Source organism: Penicillium nucicola (genome assembly GCF_028828085.1).
Source record: "Penicillium nucicola strain IBT 29836 chromosome Unknown utg000008l, whole genome shotgun sequence".
Classification (NCBI taxonomy): Eukaryota; Fungi; Ascomycota; class Eurotiomycetes; order Eurotiales; family Aspergillaceae; genus Penicillium; species Penicillium nucicola.
This window is the reverse complement of record NW_026643132.1, coordinates 1,251,300-1,264,999: the sequence shown is the minus strand read 5'-3', so window position 1 is coordinate 1,264,999 and position 13,700 is coordinate 1,251,300. Positions and strand designations below refer to the sequence as shown.

Below are 13,700 nucleotides of genomic sequence, written 5' to 3'. Positions count from 1 at the left end.
AATCCTCTTGCCAAATATACATGTAAGAGTGATAGCTCAGTCTTACCGTTGTACCGACGTGGTACGAAGTCCAGGATGCGATGCCGAAAATGGTTCCTGGCCCAAAATCCCATCCCGTTGGCATTGGCATGATGTTGAAAAATATGCACATGCAAAAGGAATGTATCTCAAACCCGGCATGGATGGAAGCAAGGACCAACATTACTCTGTCAGACACGTGGAATATTAAGCAAAGACAGTTATGTACCAGTAGGCTACACCGTACCTGTCCACGGCCTTCCCGAGGAATTCGGCAATGCAGCAAATCCTACCGAGACGGGGCTCCTACTGTATATCTCAATCTCGGTTTATAGATCTAGTTTCAACATAACTACAGTACATCCCACGAATGTGAACCCACGTCGAGAATAACTTACCATTTACTATATAATACCGGAAGCGAAAATGAGCCGTTTGACCCCACACACTCGGGCCCCTTAGGAAATGAAATGAACTCGGGGATAACTTGAACACTACTCTTCCAGGTAACTCCATAAGCGAACAGGGAACATGATGTCACAGTGGAAACCGATAGTCCATTCAAGTCCTCCGTACGAACCCAAAGCGCGGGACTGCCATGCCCAGCCCAGACCCAGCCACACCAGATGCAGCGACTACTGCACCTAATACAAGGCCAGGTTGAGGTTGAGGGGGCTATGGAGTTAGAATGGAGTAAGTGGCTGACCCCAACATTTACATGGACTCTCGGTTTTCTATACCGCATACAGTAGGGTGTACAGTACGGAAGTATAGTGACAGGGCATCAATGATACCAAAATGCTGGATGCTGGATGCTGGATACTGTTCGACTATGGTTCAATTTGCCGAGAAAGTTCAATAGTGGAGAAAGAGATAGTGAGAAGATGATGCATAATACTGTACATGTACTGGAGTCTCTCGTTGGGCACGTTTTTTCCAGTGTCCACTGAGTGGGAACGTGAGGCATTTGCCCGGTCACCGCTTTGGGTTGTGCGGGCAATTCTTTGTCCGCCTTCGTATATCTCAGACATGATTGAGTTGGCTTCAAACCAAGCCAAATCTGGACAAGAATGGACTCTGGACTACTATATGTCTGGGAGCAGCAACAATACAGACCCCATCCCAATAAAACATGATTAATGAATGATCTACCTGATGCACCGGTTCAAACACAACAGACTAGTTTACAATGGGTTCGGTTTCAAAAGTTGTTTTACATTGGCCCGTCTATGATGCGGAAACATAACCAGAGCTCTCCGCAGGCGCGGCCATGCCTCGCTATCCCAAAACCAAAACCCAAACACGGCCATGGCACATAGACTGACTGACCGCCCAAGCGGCTAGAGATGCAGCACCGGGTGAAATCAAACAAACGCAGTGTGAATCTATACAAAAAATATTTGGATCTCCAAGGCGCCAAACAACCGCCTGCACCAGTAACCCAGATTCAAAGGATATACCGAAGAGACTTCATGTCGTTCCAGACGATGGAGAGGAAGAACTACTAAAACAAGGGGGGGGAAAGAGTTATTATCTCGGAAAGGTAGAAGGGGAGATGGGCTCCTTAGAAGGGAGGGGGGATCATGGCGGCAGGGTCAGCCTTCTCCTGCTGCTCCATCAGGTCCTCGCCAGCAAGCTCCAGGGAAACAGCGAGACCGAGCTTGGCGGTTTGCTAGAACAGGTTAGTATGAGAAATTGCCTCAACAGGAATCAATGTGCTTACCTTAGGGTGATCAATCTCTCCAGCGAAGGAGATGGAGAGAGGCATGGCAATGCGCTTCTCGAGGAGGCAGCTGACTTTGCCGGCGCTGTCGACCTGGGCACGGAAAGAGGAAGCGCGGAAGTCGTACTTGGCACCAATGGCAGTGGTGCCATCACGAGCAGGGCCGCCCATCATGAGAGCAGCGGGGCTAGGGGTGAGTTGGAGGTTCATGTCGATACCAGCCTCAACACGCTCGGACAGCTTGCGCCAGTAGGTGGCGTTGAAAGCGCCCTGAGCTTGGAGCTGAGCGGTACCCATCCAGTCCTCACCCTTGTACTTGGCGGAGTAAGAAAGAGCGGTCTCGGGGCGAGCGGTGATAGCCTGGCGTTGCCAGATAGCCTCAAATCCGAGAGCAAGGCCGGGGGTGATGGACTGGAGGTAGCTACCGACGAAGATACCAGTCAGACCGCCCTCGAAGCAAGAAGGGTTGAAAGCCTTGAGGGAAGCAGAGAAGTCGCGGCCAGTGTAGTCGTTATCGATCTGAAGCAAACCCTGGGCACCACCGTTCATGATCTGAGCGTTGGTCTTGGTGACGAGAGCCTGGTTCCAGCGGTAGTTGGCGACGGCGGCGAGGGATCCGTCACTGCCAAAGTTGCCCTGCATGAAAACCTATTGGGAGATTGATGCGTTAGCCACCGAGACCATGGGTTCTCCAAAGCGGAGATGTCAGTGATTTCTTACCCTGGGGTTTCCGAACATGGCGGAGAAAGCATAGGGAGGCAGGTTGCCGGAGCCGCCCATGGAGAACGCGTGTGAAATTCGGAACAGAGGGGACATGCCGAAGACCTTGGTCAGGTCGGCGCGAAGGCCAGAGAACATGAAGTTGGTCAACAAAACATCCTTCTGCACCTCGCGAGCGAGGTTATCGACCGTGCCGGGGTTGGGCAGGTTGAGCATTGCCCTGCGATCGGAGAAGGAGTTATAGGCATCGCCGAGGGCGGCAGCAGCAGGGTTGTCTGTGACAAATGCTAGGGATGATGTGAAGTCGGTCATTTTGGAGAAATGTGATAATCGTTGACAAGGATATTAGGTGTCGTCACGCGAGGTCTGTAGACTCGAGAAAAGGAATTGGGAGGTAAAAAAGGATTGAGACCAGCCCGGGGATCTGGGACGAACAAACGTCACAGATGACCTTGATGAAATAGCTGTAAAGGGCTGTGTCTGATGCGCTGAGGAGATAGTAAGGGAAGCAATTCAAGACTTTCGGAGCTGTGAAAAATGCAAGTCACCTGTTGCGTCTTTGGTCTTTGCCGGCAACCGTCAAGTCGGGGCTTCCCGGTTCTGCGGATTTAGATCAGTTCACATCACCGATAGGATAAGTGAACTGTATGATATCTGTTGAAATCTCATCATTGATCTTTTCTTTCCGGACTCTCGTGGTTGTGTTGTTTGGGTTGTCATTGCCTGAAACATAAGGGTAACGACCTGTCCCTAGTTCACCGGGGTCCACCTCATACTCGATCGATTGCCTATACCGCTTCTTGTCTTTGTCGCGATTCTTGCTTTTCCTTCTTCTTGAGACTTGATCTCTAGGTAGCAATCTCTGGGTCACTTTTCATCCTGTGATATTGAATAGTCAAACTTTGTGACTTCCTTCACCTTATCTCCACCATGGATACGTTACTGTAAGTTGCCCCCCTCCATGCCTTGGTGGAACTTGTTTGATACATTGCTTTTGCGTCTTCCATCCTTGAGGCTAGAGGCATGAATGTGGCTACCCCAGATAGCTGTCAGCTATTAGCTGTTGGCTGTTTGTCGTTTTGTTGGAAGTCGTTGAAACTCCGCGAAGCCTCAGCTTGTTTGTTGGACCTGGACTGACATCATACAGCACCGCTGAAATCGTGGCCAACTCCCCACAGTTTCGCCGCAAGTCATCTATTTTTGTCGATGCTATCCATGACTTGCCAGAAAAGGCAGATCTCGCGCCGGCCCAACTGTACAGCACAGAATCTGGTCGCCTTTTCCATTCAGGTCGCATTGTGATCATTACTGTCGGCTTACCCGCAAGAGGCAAAACGTATGACCATGACCCCAATTGCCATTGGCCTTGTTCAAAGAACTAATACCTGGTAGACATATATCCGTAGCTTTGGCTCGGTACTTAAGATGGTACTTTTCTCAATCCTGCCCATTTGGGTAACCAGAAGCATGCTAATGTAAATGATAGGCTTGGTGTCAAGACCCGAATCTTCCATCTGGGTGATTATCGTCGTGCTACGATTCCATTTGGCGAGGATATGCCAGATGATTATTTCTATGTCAATGGTGTGTATGGTAGTCTTTCGTGAAGGGACAAAACTAACATGTTCTGAAGCAACCGCCAAGTCTGTGCTTTTGCGCCAAAAGATCGTCAGGAAATGCCGAGAAGACATCTATCACTTCTTGAACCACGAAAATGGACAAATTGCCATATATGACGCCGTCAATCCACTTGCTTCCGGACGGCGCTCCTTGGCCAAGGAGTTCGCAAAGCATGATATTGAGGTAGATCAGCCAGCCCATATGCCGTGACAGTGGCTGACTTGTACTAGACCCTGTTCATTGAGTCCTGGTGTGATGATGAGCGCATCATTGAAGAGAATGTTCGTCGAGTCAAGATCTCCTCTCCTGATGTGAGTGTCTTGTCTTTGATGCGTCTTTCTCGAAGAAGTTTCTAATGTTCTCTTTCAGTACGTCTCATGGAGCTCAGAAGATGCCGTTAAACATTATTTGAACCGCATCTCTTCTCGCATTCCCCAATTCCAGACCATGGAGGAGAAAGACTTGAATTACATCAAAGTATGTACTGTCTGCTTTCTCATAATAGTGATACTAACACTGTCAGATGATCAATGCTGGCGAGCGACTCGTTGTCAACAACCGAACTTTTGGCTACCTCTCTAACCGTATCGTCTTTTATCTTTTGAATCTCCACATCAAATCGCGAAGGACTTACTTTGCTCGAGTAAGTCATGCCCTGTCGATATCAATTTCATACAGAATGCTCATGTACTATATAGGCTGGCGTTTCGTTGGAAGCAGATTCCTACAAAGCCGATGCTTCGCTATCAGAGCAAGGAGAAGACTATGCCAAGAAGATGACGGCCCGCCTGTTGGCTCACCGTGAAGAAGAGAAACGAGCAATGATTGAGCGAGGAGAGACCGGCTATGAATCCAGACCCATGAAGGTGTGGACCTCTACCCGACGCAGGACAGTGGAGACCGCAAAATATCTCTACGATAACGGTTACAAAGTTCGACAGAGGTCTCAATTGAGCCAATTGAATCCCGGTGTCTGCGAACAGATGTCCGAGAGGCGCATTAGAGCCGAGTTTGGAGACGAGGTATCCAAACATGAGCTTGATCCTTACCACCACAGATACCCCCGAGCAGAGGTTAGCATCCTCCTATACCTGGACTGATTGTGTGCATTGCTGACACCCATCACCAGTCATATCATGACCTCGCCGTCCGCCTCGAGCCAATTATCCTGGAACTGGAGAGAGAACAGACTGATCTGCTTATCATCGCACATGAAAGTGTTCTAAGGGTTTTGTATGGCTATCTCATGGCCTGCAATGCTGCGGATATTCCATTCCTCGAATTCCCTCGTGACGAGATCATTGAGGTAAATTGGCATTCAAACGGGTCATATTCTCCTGCTAACCACGGCTACTTAGATCATCCCTGAAAGTTACCAGAATGAGGCCATGCGGATCCATATCCCTGACCTCCCCGAAGAGATCATTCCCGACTCTCCCGAGGACCTGAAGATCCCCGTGCCCCCGAGCGGTGTTGTATCGCCAATGCAGGGGTTGGGTAGCCCAGAAGGCCAGGGGACCCCACAGAGCGGTTTCCGAACGCCGAGTGGCATCCGTACCCCCCGTGAACCTGAAAGGATCTCACAACAGCATGTCGAAGATGTGGTCTAGGTGACATCCCAGAGTCTCGCTGGGTGATAGAGCACTCGTATATAGACTTCTTGCCACGCTCTTTCTCAATACTTTATTGCCAAATTATATCATCCTTAACCACCATGTAAGGTCGAGACAAAGACAATATTGTCCCCCTCTTGCAGTTCATATGTTTCTTCGCCTTCGAGTTCCCAGTCGGCGTCATTGATGAGCACGAGAATGCCCGGTCGTCTTTGAAGACATTAGCTTTGCTTGAGTAAGACATTTCTTTCACTTACACATTGTCCTCCATGATAAACATGTCTGTTCTCTGATCCTTCATGAGGTTTTCGACCAAGTATTTAAGCAAGTATGAGATGTTCGGCCGTGTGCTATCCTCCAGTTGAGAAGGCAGAACGACCTTATGCTTGCGCTCATTGCCAAAGAGTAGTTCTAAGCCGCCACTGTATAACCGGTCAGCAAAGTCATGTATTCAATCATTGTAGGAAAGCTTGACGTACGTGAACTCGACGGTAATTGGAATCGAGCATGCATTCTGTGCCGTAGCTGAAGAATTGGCCATTGTGCAACTCAGAAAACGAGAAGTTATGAAGATGTACAGAGTAGGAAGTGAGAGAGGGAGAAGTGATGGAGGGGCTAGGCGGAGACAGAAATTCTTATCGATAAGCCCCATTAAGAAATTGCGGATTGTCTCCAACTTCTTCTATAGTAGACATCACGCTTCGAGGGTTCTCAATTCACCATGGTCACTGTTACCACCGATTATATCAGTGTTGGAGGAAATAGGCACCCTGGTGCTGCGCAGTGGGATGTGCAGACAGGCATGTTGGCTTTTGGTGCGGACAACAATGTCGCCCTGTGGGATCCTCTAGTAGGTCCATTGAGAACTGTCGAGTGTCGAGAAACAAGAATAAGCTGACAATCTCATAAAGGACAAACATGACCGAGGCGTTTATGCCCTGCTCGTTGGACATACCGACAAAGTCAGCGTCGTTCGATTTTACACATGCCCCTCCTCTGGAACGAAATTTCTCGTAACCGGCTCCGTTGACCGCACGATACGTGTATGGCAACTGGAGAATGCAGAGTCGCGCAGCTATATACTTGCAGCTACCCTTGAGGGTCACACAGGATCGGTGAATACGATTGCTATTGCAGACGGAACGGACATCATCGCATCTGGTGCGGCCGATGGAACGGTTCGCATTTGGAGGATTAATGCCCAGGATGAACTGAAGTGTGAATTGATTGAAACAATTACTATGGCACCACGGTATTTCCCGCTTGCTTTGTCATTGCAGGGACTCGGGGGCCACTCGGACACCCCTTTGGTATTGGCAGTTGCTGGTACGACGACCAAGGTGCAGATATACGTCTCGGAAACATCCGTTGGCAAGCCTGAGTTCAAGCGCTGTGCTACTCTTTCAGGACACGAAGCTTGGGTTCGAGCTCTTTCTTTCACTGTGGACAAGCAGAGTAAGGAGGGCGATATTCTGCTAGCATCTGCTAGTCAGGACAGATATATTCGGCTTTGGCGGCTGCATCGGGGTGAGGCGAATCCCCCTGCCCCGATTGACGAAGCCGATCCTCTGCTAGGAGGCATGGAACCAACACTATCGAACAAGGCCCATGAATTCGAAGTGCAGGACTCAAAATACTCTATTACATTCGAAGCTCTTCTATTCGGAAACGAGGACTGGATTTACACTACTTCATGGAACCCTGATCCTAAAAAGCAACAGCTTCTCTCCACTTCCGCTGATAACACCGTCACTATCTGGGAACAGGATCAGGTATCGGGCGTCTGGATGTCCGCCGAGCGAATGGGAGAAATCAGTGTCCAAAAGGGATCCACTACCGCAACTGGTAGTGTTGGTGGCTTCTGGATTGGTCTTTGGTCTCCAGACGGAACCCAAGTGGTGAGTCTCAGTCGCACAGGTAGCTGGAGAGTCTGGCGACAGGAGTCAGATTCGGACCTCTGGGTGCAGAAATTCGGTATCTCAGGCCACGTGCGCTCCTCTAACGGCGTCAAATGGGACCCCACTGGTGGATATCTACTCTCCACCAGTTCCGATCAGACTACAAGGCTGCACGCTAAATGGCTACGGGAAAACATCGGTTCATGGCATGAGTTCTCTCGTCCCCAGATTCACGGTTATGACTTGAACTGCGTAGACACACTGGGACCTTCGCAGTTTGTTACGGGTGCGGAAGAAAAGCTTCTGCGCGTCTTCAATGAACCGAAGCCGATTGCTGATTTATTGGAGAGACTCACTGGCTTCAAGCAGTCGAATGGTGAGAGTCTACCAGACACTGCTGAAATTCCAGTTTTGGGCCTTTCCAACAAGGCACTTGGAGACGAAGCCCCAGTGGAAGATGAGGACGAAGATAAAGCCAAGCCAGAAGTAACATCTGCTTCTGCTTCCCTGGCTGTCGATCACCCGCCTCTGGAGGACCAACTGTCTCGCTATACTCTATGGCCAGAGCATGAGAAGCTCTATGGCCACGGCTATGAGATTTCGGCAGTGGCTGTCAGCAACGACCGTAGGCTCATCGCCACTGCTTGCAAGGCCAGTTCGATCGACCATGCAGTCATTCGTCTATATGATACATCAGACTGGCATGAAATCAAGCCATCTCTCACCGCACACTCTTTAACCATAACCGATCTCTCATTCTCCGACGATGACCGCTACCTTCTCAGTGTTGGCCGAGACAGACAATGGGCTATCTTCCAGCGGAGTAATACAGAGCCAACGATATTTACCAAACTCACCGCAAACCCCAAGGGCCACTCACGAATGATCCTGGGAGCCGCTTGGGCCCCGGTCACCAAAGAGCATGTTTTCGCTACATCTGGTCGTGACAAATCCGTGCGAGTCTGGCAAACGTCCGAAGAGACCTTTGTTTGCAAGACGACTGTGGTCTTGACGTCCGCAGTCTCTGCTATTGCTTTCTTGCCTGTAAAATACAAGGAATCGTTCATTCTTGCCGTGGGCGAGGATACTGGCTCCATTTCTATCCACCGAATCGCCGCAGACACCCTTGAAGCGCAGCACATCGTGACAGTCGAGAAAGAAGTCTCTCCATCAAGGGCGATCACGCAACTATCATGGCGGCCAATGCCAACCGCTGATGTGGACAGCAGCGATCAGTTTGAACTGGCAGTGGCAAGTGAAGACACGTCCACGCGCATATATGCTATTTCGAACATGCTCTGCTGATTTGTACATACAAAACAAAATCTTCTTAGCCCCTTTACGAGTCATGATGGTTGAAAGCTCCCAGATGTTGAATAGATCCGCCTGTATATCCAGATACCAAAACATAAACCCCGCCCATGCCTCGTGGTTGAACCCTATAAATGTTGAAAGGCTTATAGTCCAAGGACTCCCTGCATCGTTGAACCAATGATAACATCAAGAAAAAAATAAAAATAAAGATCTGACTACTTCGGAGCAGCCTTCTCCAAGCCATAACCTCCAATCCCTTCAAGAGACTGATAGGTCTTGCCCTGGTTACCGCGCCCATTGCGAGGCCCTCTAACCTGCATATCCTCCTTAAGCCACTTAAGAACCAGCTCTCCCAGTCGGCTATTCTCAGAAGTCCACTCAGGCACCTGCTCGTGGAATGACTCAACAGTACCAAACGACTTAACCTTGCCCAAATGCATATGGGCCAGATGAGTAGGCCACTGGGCAAGGTTATCCAGGATATGTGTAGCATAAACAATAGTGCAAGGACGGGTTTCCGTCTCCCGCTTCAGGAAAGCAAGGAAATTGCTCCGGGACAAGAGGTCTAGATCGACCGTGATCTCATCCAACAGCAGAACCTGCCAGGGCCGCAACAGACCCATAGCAAGCTGGACGCGGCGGCGTTCACCGTCCGAGACAGCGTGCATGCGCCAGCGCATATCAATGTCGAGGATATCGATAAGCTCGTCCCGTCGCTCTGGGTAGGCGTTGCCGCCCACAGAGGCTAAGAGGGTTGGCACGTCAATGTCTGTGCGGACGATACTGTTCAGCACCCACTCGACGCCGAGGTAGGTTACGCCTTCGAGGGTGTCCTTGAAGGGGTCCTTGCCACCCACGGCGATGGTGTCATTGGGAGCAAGGCGCTTCCCTGACAATAGGCGAAGGAGGGTGGTTTTCCCCGCTCCGTTTGCTGTGTGGTTGGTTAGTCTTTGATATTTTGAGAGTTTTATGAAACTCATTGGAACTATAGAATTTATTTACCGCCAATCAGTAGAGTCCGGCTTCCAGGAGGAAGACTCATTTGTACATTTTCCAGGCCGTCAGAGCCATCTTGGAATTTGTATGAAAGGTTCTGGACCTCGATACCTGGAGGGGGGTTGGAGTTGGGATCCGCCATATCTAGAAAAGGGAAAGGTGAGCCACACGGTTGACGAGTATATGGAAGAAGTAGAGAGAAAGGAGTTTGAGTCAGAGCATCTCGACCACTTTTATACTAGTTGGAGCCTTGGAGCCTAAGGTTCCAGACAACGGATGAGGTAACCAGTCCCCGATAACGATAACATTTTCTCCTTCTCCAGCTTTGCGCTTTCGGAATGCTCTCTGCCTTTCGGTCTCTTTGGCACAGTCGAAAAATGGATCCTCTCATAGCTGTTGTCGGCGCTACAGGGACAGGAAAGTCCAAGGTAAGAAATTCAACCCCCCCCCCCCTCCCCCACTTCCAGCTTCCCACAGTGACTGATAATTATAGATAGCTTGCAGTGGACTTGGCCTCCCGATTCAATGGCGAAATCATTAATGGCGATGCGATGCAGATGTATCGCGGTCTACCAATTATAACGAATCAAATCCCAATCGAGGAACGAAACGGCATTCCCCACCACCTGCTCAGCTGCATCGATCTCGACACGGAAGCATGGCGCATAGGAAACTTCAAGCAAGAAGCACTACGGCTCATCGACGATATACGGTCACGTGGCAAGCTACCAATTCTTGTCGGTGGCACACACTATTATACCCAAGCGGTGCTGTTTAAAGACCAACTCGTGGGCGAGGGAGCAGACGAAGGAGACCCTGAAGCAGGACAAGAGCTCGAGTCGACCTCGCAGAAATGGCCGATTCTGGATGCGGAACCGGAAGTCATGCTGGAAAAATTGCGCGAGGTCGATCCAGTCATGGCTGCTCGATGGCACCCTAGAGATGGGCGGAAGATTCGCCGGTCATTGGAGATCTACCTGAAGACGGGGCGGCCAGCCTCGGAAATCTATAAAGAGCAGATGTCACAAAAAGAAGAGGCCGTGCAGAAGGATGAGGGTCTACTGCGGTTTAACACATTGGTCTTTTGGGTCCATGCCGAGAAGAAGATCCTGAATGCGCGTCTTGATGCGCGTGTTGATGATATGGTCGAGCAGGGGTTGATGTCTGAGGCGCAAAAAATGTCGGATTATATCTACGAGAAACGATCCCAAGGATTTGAAGTCGATCAGACCCGGGGAGTTTGGGTTTCTATTGGATTCAAAGAATTAGCGCCTTACTTCGAGGCTGTTCGCAATGGAATTCTCAGCGAAACAGAGATTGAAGATCTAAGACGGACATCTCTTGAATCAATTCGAACAGCCACGCGACAATACGGAACCTCTCAAGTCAAATGGATCCGCAATAAGTTATGGCGCGCGCTTTCGGAATCTGGAAAGACAAATTGTTTGTATCTTCTGGACAGCTCCAATGTGAACGAGTGGAAGAATTGCATCACCGAACCATCCGAGAACCTTGTTCAAAAGCTACTCCAAAACGAGCCCACGCCAGACCCCAAATCTTTGTCTGAGCTGGCGAAGGTTGAGCTCAGCGCGAAAGAAGCACTGGGACCAGTTAAAGCCCAAAAAGAAATTTCGAAATGCTACACCTGTGAGAACTGCAAAAAGACCATGTCTGGCGAGGACCAGTGGAACATTCATATCAATGGAAGCCCTCACCGGAGGGTGCTCCGGGCTGCGAAGAAGAAAGCACAGCGCGATGCCTATTTTCGACAGAGGGAAATGGAAGCGAAGCCGAAGCAGATTCTCAGCCCTGAATTATGATCATGACATTGCATCGGCGGGTATAGTGGATATATTAGCGACTATTGATAGAAATACCCAATATAAGACCAAAATCGATTCCCCTGCAGGTGAAATTGGCTGAACTCAAACAGCCTCCAAAGGAGATTTGCCAGGTAGTATGCCTGTGCCTGACTGTCTAAGTCTAAGCCTCGCAAGCCCTTAGTTCTCGCGAGTGAAAGCAATAATAATACATCAAAAAGCTCAACTTACAACTCCATAGAATCCGTAGCCGTTCGCCAGGCTTTGAAAGCAGGCGAGAGGATATCCCCATGTCCCTGCTCCTCAACCTGGAAAACCTCAATGACCGAAGATTTCTCCTTCTTCCGGATCCTCCACGTTCCCTCACGGTTGATAGTATGCTTCAACCCTGAAAAACACGTCAGCAATGCTCTACTTCCCACCGAAGAGAAAACACTCACACTCCAAGAACACACCAGCGAAATTGATACAGATGTTCCCATCCCAAGAGCGCTTGCCGACACTCAATACTTTTCCTGGGATAGTGGCCGTATCCAGTTCTTCAAGGCTATGGCAGATGCCATTTTGGTCACGAAACCCGACAATGATTTTGGGTACACCAAGCAAGAAAGACTGAGCCCAGAACTTCAGTAGTTTGCGCTCATATTTCAGCATGTCACGATCATTGCGGATTTGAGCGGATGTTTTCAGCTCAACCCAGTTGATGGGTGCTCCTTCTTGCGATGGTTTGCAATCCCAGACTTGAGGACGTCAGTATCACTGATGCTGAATGTGCCACGAAGGATAGAATGGACATACTGGCATCTACCTCCCCACCAAGAATCATGCGTGTATTCCCAATTCCGGTGCGGACGACGGAACAATACTGCGCAGCGTTGTTGACAACATCATGCTCGCGCCTCTCAATTTCTTCGCGCGTTGATTCATCCCATGGCTTGCGGAGTACTGCCAGGTTTTCGAATTTGTAGCCTGGGATTTATTTTTAGTTCATAACAATGCAAGTCAGGAAAGCAATTCAAACATACCCCAATACATCATCAGCTCTTGTGGTGCCATTCCAGGTGGCGACCCTCGCTTACGCTGGAGATCTTTTTGGAGGTTTTTATATTCGTTGTTCTCTTCGATGAAACTATCATGAGTTAGTACTTGAACAGTGGCTGTAATTGACTCCAGACGCACATGGTATCCTGAATTTCTTGTTAGATCATTAATCTCGTCATTTTGATTGCAAGTGCTTACCTGGAAACAAGTCGCGTTCATCTCAAAGCTGGAGAGGCATCATTGTCAGAATTCAAAGCATCCATTTCAAAGGAGATATTCGTATACAAACCCATCATTGTTATTAAACGGGGCCGTTAGAATCTGCGTATCTCAATTAGCATTCGGTCAATCCACGCGTCGATTCAGCATACCTTGGTCATCATCCCTCGCCAGGTGACAATGTCAACGTCACACTTCTTTTGTGTAGTCTTCTCATGGGCAGCAATGGTATCAAGCAAGGCATCTAGATGCTCATCTGGAGCATCATTGAGCTTTTGAAACGTCTCATAGCCCCGGTTCAAATCTGCCGGCAGAGTCGGCGTGTAGTAGTATGTCATAGATGAATCTCCAAGTGAGAACCGGCGCTCATCATCATATGAGAAGCAAGTAATCTCCTGATATAATGTAGGCTATCAGCTTCAGTGGCCTGCCTTGACATTGCGTCTTGACTTACCCTTGGTCGCCGGATGGAGGTATTGGCACCGCCGAAGCGGTGCAGGGGCTGGATGTCAAAGCTGGACCTATTCATGTTGTTGAGTTCTCTCTATTGAGTCAAAGACATGATCCGACAGATAGGAAGATGGACTCTATAAACCACGGCCAGGCAGGGCGTATGGAATGCGCGTACCCGTGGTATCTGGTATGGGCCGGAAACGGTACAGTATAACAAATGAAGCAAGCGAGACTCCAGCTAAAGACAATAGGAGCAATTGCACAC

The 13,700-nt window shown here is 49.4% G+C and overlaps 7 protein-coding genes across 7 annotated transcripts; 3 read left to right on the top strand and 4 right to left on the bottom strand.

Annotated features, from left to right (window-relative positions):
- Positions 1-1,582: 1,582 nt before the first annotated feature.
- Positions 1,583-2,773, bottom strand: tom40 (TOM complex pore protein TOM40; the record flags this gene model as incomplete). Its single annotated transcript, XM_057130346.1, has 3 exons — positions 1,583-1,690; positions 1,742-2,389; positions 2,462-2,773. The coding sequence occupies 3 exons, from the start codon at positions 2,771-2,773 to the stop codon at positions 1,583-1,585; spliced, it is 1,068 nt and encodes a 355-aa protein (XP_056982129.1).
- Positions 2,774-3,391: 618 nt separating this feature from the next.
- Positions 3,392-5,691, top strand: N7511_007968 (bifunctional fructose-2,6-bisphosphate 2-phosphatase/6-phosphofructo-2-kinase; the record flags this gene model as incomplete). The annotated part of the gene is made up of 10 exons (XM_057130345.1): positions 3,392-3,405; positions 3,609-3,797; positions 3,948-4,045; positions 4,095-4,264; positions 4,312-4,392; positions 4,451-4,558; positions 4,605-4,724; positions 4,780-5,154; positions 5,211-5,387; positions 5,440-5,691. The coding sequence occupies 10 exons, from the start codon at positions 3,392-3,394 to the stop codon at positions 5,689-5,691; spliced, it is 1,584 nt and encodes a 527-aa protein (XP_056982128.1).
- Positions 5,692-5,786: 95 nt separating this feature from the next.
- Positions 5,787-6,235, bottom strand: N7511_007967 (ubiquitin-related modifier 1; the record flags this gene model as incomplete). Its single annotated transcript, XM_057130344.1, has 3 exons — positions 5,787-5,904; positions 5,952-6,116; positions 6,174-6,235. The coding sequence occupies 3 exons, from the start codon at positions 6,233-6,235 to the stop codon at positions 5,787-5,789; spliced, it is 345 nt and encodes a 114-aa protein (XP_056982127.1).
- Positions 6,236-6,415: 180 nt separating this feature from the next.
- Positions 6,416-8,897, top strand: N7511_007966 (Elongator subunit ELP2; the record flags this gene model as incomplete). Its single annotated transcript, XM_057130343.1, has 2 exons — positions 6,416-6,544; positions 6,606-8,897. The coding sequence occupies 2 exons, from the start codon at positions 6,416-6,418 to the stop codon at positions 8,895-8,897; spliced, it is 2,421 nt and encodes an 806-aa protein (XP_056982126.1).
- A 224-nt stretch (positions 8,898-9,121) lies between these two features.
- On the bottom strand, positions 9,122-10,044 carry N7511_007965 (putative ABC transporter; the record flags this gene model as incomplete). The annotated part of the gene is made up of 2 exons (XM_057130342.1): positions 9,122-9,837; positions 9,909-10,044. The coding sequence occupies 2 exons, from the start codon at positions 10,042-10,044 to the stop codon at positions 9,122-9,124; spliced, it is 852 nt and encodes a 283-aa protein (XP_056982125.1).
- A 235-nt stretch (positions 10,045-10,279) lies between these two features.
- N7511_007964 (tRNA dimethylallyltransferase) lies at positions 10,280-11,722 on the top strand (the record flags this gene model as incomplete). Its single annotated transcript, XM_057130341.1, has 2 exons — positions 10,280-10,330; positions 10,400-11,722. The coding sequence occupies 2 exons, from the start codon at positions 10,280-10,282 to the stop codon at positions 11,720-11,722; spliced, it is 1,374 nt and encodes a 457-aa protein (XP_056982124.1).
- A 227-nt stretch (positions 11,723-11,949) lies between these two features.
- On the bottom strand, positions 11,950-13,511 carry N7511_007963 (DXO/RAI1 family decapping nuclease; the record flags this gene model as incomplete). The annotated part of the gene is made up of 9 exons (XM_057130340.1): positions 11,950-12,110; positions 12,163-12,462; positions 12,521-12,691; positions 12,748-12,851; positions 12,902-12,909; positions 12,962-12,989; positions 13,053-13,084; positions 13,135-13,377; positions 13,437-13,511. 9 exons carry the CDS (start codon positions 13,509-13,511, stop codon positions 11,950-11,952), a joined length of 1,122 nt encoding a protein of 373 aa, XP_056982123.1.
- Positions 13,512-13,700: the final 189 nt, after the last annotated feature.